General features: G+C 58.4%; 1 protein-coding gene across 1 annotated transcript; it reads left to right on the top strand.

The window, feature by feature from the left end:
• Positions 1–41: 41 nt before the first annotated feature.
• VPS25 (vacuolar protein sorting 25 homolog (S. cerevisiae)) lies at positions 42–3510 on the top strand. Its single transcript, XM_014959094.1, has 6 exons — positions 42–143; positions 306–451; positions 534–587; positions 1605–1693; positions 2217–2292; positions 2856–3510. Exons 1-6 carry the CDS (start codon positions 97–99, stop codon positions 2966–2968), a joined length of 525 nt encoding a protein of 174 aa, XP_014814580.1. The 5' UTR covers positions 42–96; the 3' UTR covers positions 2969–3510.
• The last annotated feature ends 5706 nt before the right edge of the window (positions 3511–9216 follow it).

Genomic DNA, 9216 nt, shown 5'->3' with positions numbered 1-9216 from the left:
AGAAGGGGCGGACCGGAAGCGGGGTGGGGGAAACCGGAAGTAGGGCAGGTGGAGCCGGAAGAAGACGGCGGAACGGCGGCGGTTCCGGTGGTGGCGATGAGTTTCGCGTGGCCCTGGCAGTATAGCTTCCCGCCGTTCTTCACGTGAGCGCGGGAGGGTGGAGGAGAGTGGGGAGGGGGATTCGGGACCCGCGGGGGAGCGGCTAGGCCGGCCCCGGTGGCGCCGGGCCCCCCCCTTCCCCTCCCGCGGAGCCTCCCGGGCCCGGTCGTTGAGCGGAACCTCCCCCTCCCCCGGTCTTCCCGTAGGCTGCAGCCCAACGGCGAGACGCGGCAGAAGCAGCTCTCGGCCTGGTGCGCCTTGGCGGTGGCCTACAGCCAGCAGCACCGGCTGCCCGCCATGACGGTGCGGGAGGCGCAGGACAGCCCGCTCTTCGCCAACCACCGCCTCCAGCGTATCCTTTGGGGCCCCGCACCCTTCCCGCACCCTCCCCCTCCCTTCCCCGTTCCTCCACCGCCTCCTTAACGCGCTCCCAGGGAAGCTCCCGCTGGAATCCATCCAGGTGGTGCTCGAGGAGCTCCGCAAGAACGGTGGGTGCCGTCCGTCTGTCCTGTGTGGGGCAGGGAGGGAGCCGCTGGGCAGGCTCGGGGCCGGTAGCCGGTCCCGGGGCTCTGCAGCCCGGCTGGTGGGTGCGGGCTGTGCCACCGCAGGGTCCCTGGCTGTCCCTGCCCCCGCTCTGCGGGGCGGGTGGGTGAAGCTGCGGGGGGAAGAGGGGGCTCCAAAGAGAGATGAACGTCTGTAGACGTGGAAGGACGTGTAGGAAGTTGGTGCAAGTGGCCACGAGGAGGGGACCTGACAGTGCTGGTGGGTGTCTTTAGGCTGGGAGTCTTTAGTCTGGAGAAGAGGAGGCTGAGGGGAGACCTTATTAATGCTGACAAGTATCTCAAGGGTGGGCTGAGGGAGGAGGGAGCCACAGAATCACAGAATCTTCTAGGTTGGAAAGGACCTTAAAGATCATCTTGTCCAACCGTCAACCTCACTTTGACAAAAATAGACACCCCCACAACAAACAAGGAGCATCATCACTAAACCAGACCTCCCAGCACTACATCAACCCGTCTTTTGAACACCTCCAGGGATGGTGCCTCAACCGCCTCCCTGGGCAGCCCATTCCAATGGCTGAGAACCCTTTTGGTGAAAAAATTTTTCCTTATATCCAGCCAGACTCTTTTCAGTGGTTCCCAGTGAGAGGACGAGGGGCAACGGGCACAAGTTGGAACAGAAGAGGTTCCACTCAAATATGAGGAGAAACTTCTTCCCAGTGAGGGTGGCAGAGCCCTGGAACAGGCTGCCCAGGGAGGGTGTGGAGTCCCCTTCCTTGGAGATTTTCAAGACCTGCCTGGATGCTCCTGAGTAACATGCTCTGACAAGCTCTAGGCAATCCTGCTTCAGCAGGGGAGTTGGACTAGATGATCTCTATGGTCCCTTCCAACTCTGAAATTCAGTGAAATTCAGTGTCATGTCCAGCACGTGTCCTGAAAGCTTCAGGTTTGATCGTTGCTGTAGAGTTGTGCTCTGATTAAATACCTTCTCCCTGTTGATTTTAGGGAACCTGGAATGGTTAGATAAGAACAAAACCAGTTTCCTGATCATGTGGAGGAGGCCGGAAGAATGGGGAAAGCTCATCTATCAGTGGGTGAGAACGTGGAAGCTGCCTGGTCCCAGGCTGGGCTTTCTGTGTCTGGGGGCAGGGGGTTTGGGCTGCGACTTGTGAAAAAGACGACTGTAATATTTTTCTGTTGCTTCCTCACTGATTTTGTCCTCCTCCTTCCATCTCTCTCTGTTGTAGAGAAGGGTAGAGGTGTTACAGCTTTTCACGTGCCCTAAGATGCAGTTTGAGCAGCGGGTGCAGGTGTCCCCTCCCACGGCAGTTGGCTGTTCCCTAGTGAGGACAGAGCAGGTCTCTGTGTTCCCTTCATATGGCACGAGCCCTTGTGAAAAACGTGGGCAGAAAGAGCAGAGAGGTCAGGAAAGGGACCGTCTTAGTTTCCTCAGGTGTCATTTCTTGACTCTGCAGTGCCCCACGGCATTTCCAGTGTGTTTTTCCTCATCAAGTGCTGTCCCCGTTCCATTTCGCTTGCTCTGGGATGTAGGAGAGATCCTGCCAATGATGTTAAATCACACGGATGAGATTTGCTGAGTTGCTTTTGTGTCTCCAGGTGTCGAAGAACGGCCTGACCAACTCTGTGTTCACACTGTATGAACTGACCAGCGGAGAGGACACAGAGAACGAAGGTAACACCATGTGTTATGTTCCGGAGCGGGTTTTCAGAGCTCACCCGATTTGAGCACGTCAACAATTGATTGTCAGGTCATAGTTTTGCAGATTAAATATTTTAAAATGGCTTACACCAGCTCACACCAATCACCACTGGCAAGTGCCTCTACAAAGGTGTTTTCACCGCTCTGCGTGAGCATCTCCCCTTGTTATCTCTGTTTGTGTTTTAAACCTGCCCCTGCCCCACCAGCCTCCCCAGTGCCCAGCTCTTATCTGTGGGGAGGTGCGGGGTGTTTTGGTTTTGTGCCTGGTTTCTGTGCTGCCTCTGGGACTGCTGTGACTCATTCCCTCCTCTGCTGACCTTCAGGCTTTGTTCCTGGTGCGACGACGGAGGGATGTGTCTGTCGGTGTCTCTGGGTCGGCCGTAGTGTTGTGGTGCTGGAGCCTGCAAGGTGCTCTTCAGAGCCCTCTGCTCCACTGCCACCAGTCCCTGGATGGTGTAAAGCCTCTTTGTTTCCTGATATGTTTTTTTTTTTCTTTTTTTCTTTCCTATTGATGGGGATCTTTTGTCCTTCCCTAGAGTTCCACGGCTTAGATGAGACCATGCTGCTCCGAGCCCTGCAAGCCTTGCAGCAAGAGCACAAGGCTGAAATTATCACGCTGGACGATGGCCGAGGTGTGAAGTTCTTCTGAAGGAGCCCCCTCCCCTCGCTCCCCCCTGGCTGCTGAAGTGTTTCTTGCTGGGAAGGTTCACTCTCCTGGCCTGGGTTTGACACCGTAACTGCAAGCAGCTGCATCCTCGGGATGCAAGGACAATCTGCAAAGCCTTCCAAAGACGTGACTTCTTAGAAACACTCAGAGGTCCTCTGTCTGTCTTTCTTCCCTGTGTTTGAGAGGCCAAAGCTGCTCTGGGCAGAGGGACCACCCAGCAGTGAAATAACAGGACTGCTCCTGCTGCTCATCCCTGCTCTTGCAGTCTTTTTGGCTGCCTGGTGGAGCTTGGTCTTGGAGGCACCCCCTTCCTTCCTGCAGCCCTGGGCTCGGGCCCTGCAGCCCCCTCTGCTTTGTCTGGGGTGGGGGGAGAGGGAGCAGAAGGACTCGCTGCGGCTGCTGCACCGTGGACGACCCCGACAGCAGGAAATGCTCTGGCCGCAGAGCAGGCTGTGCTGTGGGGTGGGGGGGGATGCCAAGGAACTAATTTGAAGTAATTAAAAATGAGACGTATTTATAGAGCAGCCTGGATGTTTTCATCTCTCTCTCTCTGTTTCCCTCAGAAACAAACCAGCAGCATTTTGCCGATTCTTGCCTTTCAGCTGCGTTTCCTCCCTGTGCACCACCTGAACTCAGCAGTCGGGGGGGAGACCCCCCACCCCAGGGGGAAGCAGCAGCTCAAGTGTTTTTTTTCCAGGTGCTGGCACCATGGTCCTTGTGGACCCTCACTGCCTGGCTTGGGGGCAACGTTTAATTTCATTTTCCACGTGCAGGGCACTGAAAGATTGGAGTGAGCTCTGTGCAGCAGCTTTAGATCCTCAGTGCTGATAACGAGTACCCAACTGGTCAGAAAACATGACCCGGGTATGGTCAGACCCAATAAATCCTTAACCCCTGGCTGGGGGAGGCTGGAGCCCGTGCCAGGCCAGGACCACACTTGTCTTTCCTGTTCTTTGCCCAAGATTTTGGTGCTTGTTGTAGGCAGAGAGGGGTTCTGTGCTGGGTTGGAAGCAGTGTGGCCATCGTTGGGATCCTGCTCCTCATGGTCTCCGGCTGTCGGTGCTCAGCTGGTGCTGACAGTGTGTCCTGCCCCAGGAGCAGAGCTTGGCATCAGCTCAGCTGGTACCCCTGGGAGGCAGTGGGTACCCCTGGGAGGCAGTGGGTAACGCTCAGCCTGGTCAAGACACCAGACTCTAGGCTGAGCCTGTGGGCCTGTGAAATTTTAAATCTTTCCTTTTCATAGCAGGAGCCCATTGAGCCAAATTCCTCATTATTCCGCTGGCTTGATCTGGGCACATCTCTCTGGAGGCTGGTGGCTGGGGTCCCTGCTGTGCTGGTGACAGCAGTGTTACTGAGGAGGAGTTCATCTGATCCCCAATAACCAGCCTTTAGCTGGGGACCTTCATGTTTCCCTGCTCTCCGGAGATGTGACGCTGACCTCTCCGCGTTGTGTTCGAGTCGCATGTGCTGTGTGTAACCTGCCTGTCCTTGAGTCAGTCTGTGTTCTTAATTAAATTTGCTCCCTTCTTAGGAAATGGCTGATGTGACATTAGATAAGCCTAAAAACAGCCTTTTTCTTTCCAAGGCATTCCTGGCAGCCATTCCCTGCTCTTTTTTTTTTTTTTTTTTCAGCTTCCTACTTACTTGCTTAATTACTGAGAGGAGGAGGAAGAGTATGTCCCGTGTTTGGAATGGACATGGTGTAAAATTCCTTTTTTTTGCCCTCTTGGCCAGTTACAGGAGGTCACATCCAGCTGTGCCCGTGAGTCCCGGTGGCACCGGCTCCCTGTGCCAGGCTGTGCCACAGTGCTGGTGGGCACTGCCATGGGATGGTGCCAGGGATGGAAGAGCCGCTGGTGCTGCCACCCTGGAGGGGACAGATGCTCCCTGGCTGTTCCCTCTGCGAGGAACAGGGTGGTTTGCAGCTCCTGATGGTGTAAGGTGTCCCCGGAAGGTGACACAGAGCCTTGGAGTCATCCCCTAAAAAACGGCTTCCTTATCTTTATTTGTTGCTCCACAGCTTTGGGTGACGTAACGGTGGGATGGGGACAGCGACACCAGCCCGGAGCTGCTGCGTGGGGCTGCTCCGTCGTGAAAACCCTGGGGTGCTGGGTAGATGAGGAGCCGTAATTAGACTGCTGTAATTAGACCGCTCCAAGGGACAGAGCTTGTGGTGGCCTCCAGCATCGCTTTCCTCTAAACTTCCGCGTGCTGCGGGTGCTCCTGGGGTGAAGGGACGGGTGGGGGGTTGTCAGGGGCTGAAACCCCCCCCAGAACCTCCCTCCCCTGCCTGCACCAGGGATCCTGCCATCCCTGTGGCACGACCAAACCCTTCTCATGGAGATTTGGGCATCCCAGAGTTTAGAACCCCAAACCCAAACTCCCTGTGCTCCCCAACACACCGGCACGGGGCTGCTGAGCTCGTCAGGGGAGGCAACATTTCTGTGGGGGGGGAGCTGATGTGACCCCCTGGCTCCAGCCCGTGGCCACTCTGAGGCCGTTGCCACATCTGGCCACCGCGATTAGGGCTGAGTGGCCGGGGCGAGGCAGAGCCCCGGGGCTGGGGCTGCGATAAGGCGCTATCAGGCTCCGCACAGGCGGGTGCTGCTGCTCGGGGAAGGGGAAGCACCGAGAGGGTTTTTTGTTGAAGGCAGCTTCTTCGGAGCGAGGGTTGGTTCTGGTGATAAAATTTATATGTTGGGATAAATTTGCAGATGGGTTACAGCCGAGGATTTCCTCGGCGCAGAGTTAAGTTATCTAGAGCCACGGCTGAGGTTTGGGTGGCAGCTCCTCTCCCTGAACTGCCAGTGTCAGGGCAGGGGGGGACAGGACAGGAGGGGGTTTGGGGGCACCAGGCACTGGAGCCACCCATGGCCCTGGGTGGCCACAGAGCCCTCCCCTGCTCTGACCCTTCCTGGGGTGGGTGTCCTGAGCCTCCCACCCCCTCTGTGGGTTCGCCTGCCTCCAGACCCCTCACGGCCCCTCCGTTCCCCCACCCCGAGCTCTGGGATGAGAATGGACAATTCCTGGCAGGGCTCGCTGGAGCAAGGAGCTGAGAAGGGCTTTGATTCATGATCTAATCCTGAGGAGAGCGATTACGCAGTCCCCCTGTTCTCTTCCTGGCAGCCAAATGCAAGTGAGAAATGGGTTGCGTTGCCTGATTGCGGCGGTTCCTCAAAGCAAAGGGCTGGCGCTGGCACCCGCAGCCCAGAAATGTCACCCTGATAACGGCTGGGGAGCTGCGAGCACAGTGCTACTGTGGCAGCGCTGCAACCAGGAGCTGATTGAGGAGCAGGAACATTCAGATTTGGGGACTGGGTGGCTCCAGCTGGGAGTTCTGGGCTGGGTCAGGAGGGGACCCGAGCCCCTGCCCCATTTCTGCCCCCCCCCTTCCCCACCAAGCTCACAGCATGGGACAGCATTTGGGGTTGGTTAGTGGGGTTGGGGAACTTCTCAGGCCATTCACCGGGGGGGTGTGGGAGGGTGGCAGCCAGAGCAAACACCACCCCGAATTTCCTCTCCTGTCTGTGGGGGCCTCGCCAGGACCGGGACGCTCCTCTGCTCCTCTGGGATCCTCGTAGGCGTCTCGTTTCACGATGAAAACACTTGATAACGGGGCAGGAGCCTACCAGAGACCGAGCCCAGATCCCTGCCCGGCTCCGTGTCTCTCCCCAAAGGGCTGGGGCTCCCTGCCAGCCTGGGCAGCGCGGGGCCCCTGGCGGGGACCCCCGGGGGGGGGGAAGGGGGGCTGCAGAGCAGCCCATGGGGGCTCAGGCAGCGTTTTGTCTGTCCAGGAGCCCTCCTGCTGCTCAGAGCAGTTTGGTCTCACTGCTCAGCTCAGTGAGTCCCCATCATGGATGTGCTGGCTCTGTCCTGCAGCTCCTGGGCTGAGCTGGGACCAGTTTTCTCTCTTCAGGGTCCGTGGGGGGACAATCCAGCTGGATGCCCCTGGAGCACATGCCTGTCCCGGGGTGGTGGGAGCTCCCACCCAGTGCCAATTACTGCCCAGGACAATCTGTTCTCCCATTTAATTTGGGAAGCTGTTGGAGAACACCAGCCGGTGCTGGGGTTGCTCCTCCGGTGGGTCCCAGCGCTGCCCAAGACACCGGGTTCCTCCTGCAGCTGCGGAGCCAGACGTGGAGCTGCCCGACTTGTGGATCAGGCTGAGGAAGGACTGCAATCTCCACCTCTGCTGGAAACTGTAGTCAGGGCAGGATAAAAATAAAAGCAATTACTTTTTAAGCAGGGTGTTTTTTAAAGCTGACATGTTACGTGAGTGAAAGCTGCAGATTGTGTCCTGCCACAGGTCTGGGGGAGAGGCTGAAGGGGCCAGGAGGCTCTTTGCTCACCTCCTCCTGCCCTCCTGGGTTGGGACAGGGATCACCCAGCTCCTGTGTGGGCTCCTCACTTTGCACAGCCAGCGAGATGCTGGAGGAGAGAGCTCAAGGGAGTGGGAAAGCCCAAGAGACACAGCGTTGGAGGCAGGAGTGGGGGCATGAGGGGTGCACCCCTTTCTGGCAGTGGCCCCAGTGAGAAGCTGGCAGGTTCTGGGTGGGTCTGGGGCAAGTTGCATCCGAACAAAGCCCGTTGTTTGGCAGAGCTGAGTCAAACCCTGTCACATCTTACAACACCGGTGTCTCCTGCGGCCAGGCCGGCACCGCACCCATCGCCCATCAATCATAGAATCATAGAATTGCCCAGGCCAGAAGGGACCTCCAAAGGCCATCTAGTCTGACCCCCCCGCAGTCAGCAGGGACACCCCCAACTAGACCAGGTTGCCCAGGGCCTCGTCGAGCCTCACCTTGAATATCTCCAGGGAAGGGGCCTCAACCACCTCCCTGGGCAACCTGTCCCAGTGCTCCACCACCCTCACAGTGAAGAACCCTCTCCTCATCTCCAGTCTAAATCTGTTCCCCTCCAGCTTGAAGCCATTGCCCCTCGTCCTGTCACTGCAGGCCTTTCTAAACAGGCTCTCCCCAGCCTTCCTGTAGGCTCCCTTCAGGTACTGGAAGGCTGCTATTAGGTCTCCCCGGAGCCTCCTCTTCTCCAGGCTGAACAACCCCAGCTCCCTCAGCCTGTCCTCGGAGCAGAGGTGCTCCATCCCCCTGATCATCCTTGTGGCCCTCCTCTGGACCCTCTCCATCAGGTCCATGTCCTTCTTATATTGAGGGCTCCAGACCTGCACACAATACTCCAGGTGAGGTCTCACCAGAGCAGAGTAAAGTGGCAGAATCCCCTCTCTGGACCTGCTCTTTTGTCTCTGGCAGCCCCAGCTGCCCGGTGCCCCAGCCTCTCCCGCAGGCAGCAGGCAGAGCCCCCGTGGCACGGCTGGCACCGAACACGTGTCTTTCAGCTGGCAGTGGCCGTTCCCCCGGGACCGTGCCCCACGCACGCTCCGGGGAGCACAGGGCCGGGTGAGGATGCGGTCACTGCTCTTGACTCACCAGCCCGTGCCGCAGGCAAGTGGCTCAGAGGGGAGATGTGGGTCAAAGCCCTCCCTGGGAGGTGGCACCCAGTTCCTCGGGTGAGTGTGGTCATGCAGAGAGTCAGCCTGCGTGGGGGGATCGGTGCTGGGACACCCAGCTGGGTCAGGGCTTCCACAGGAACATTTTATTGAAAGCTTCTCCCTCCTCCTGGCAGTCAGGGGGGTTTGTGGGGCTGTGGGGCGCAGGACGTGCAGGTCCAGCAGCCCTGGTCACCCAGTGTCACCCTGCGTGCAGCAGGTCAGGGTTTGAGGAGGACTTGGCCGTGCTCCTGAGTCGATCTTCTCCTTAATGTTTCCGCTACCGTTGAGCAGAAACAATCTGACCTTAGGGAAAAGAAATTAGCGCCGGCCTCAATTGCTTTGTGTTTTGGGTAAACAGCCTCACCAGGGAGAACAACCTGCTCCTTTAACCTGGGCAGACAACAAGCTCTTGTCCGGGCCCTTGGCTCGCGTAGGGCTGACACACACCTTCGTATCTTCCCGGTGCCATGACCCTAATTTTAGGATTTTGGACTGCAATAAACCCGGAGAGGAACGGCAGCCCGGGCCGGTGCGGGCAGTGCCGGGGCGATCCCGCAGCCCGGGGTGCAGGACGGGGGCTTTTCCCGGAGGCGGTGCGGGACGGGGGTTTCTCCCGGACGCGGTGCTGGGGACCCCCCCGGGCGCTTTCCCGTGGCCGGTCTGAGGCCGTGTCACTCGCCCGGGGCTTCGGTCCCAGCGGCCACATCGCCCGGAGCTTTGCGGG

Source organism: Calidris pugnax, unplaced genomic scaffold (assembly GCF_001431845.1).
Source record: "Calidris pugnax isolate Ruff unplaced genomic scaffold, ASM143184v1 scaffold341, whole genome shotgun sequence".
Classification (NCBI taxonomy): Eukaryota; Metazoa; Chordata; class Aves; order Charadriiformes; family Scolopacidae; genus Calidris; species Calidris pugnax.
The sequence above is the reverse complement of the archived record's forward strand: the minus strand, read 5'-3'. Positions and strand labels throughout refer to the sequence as shown.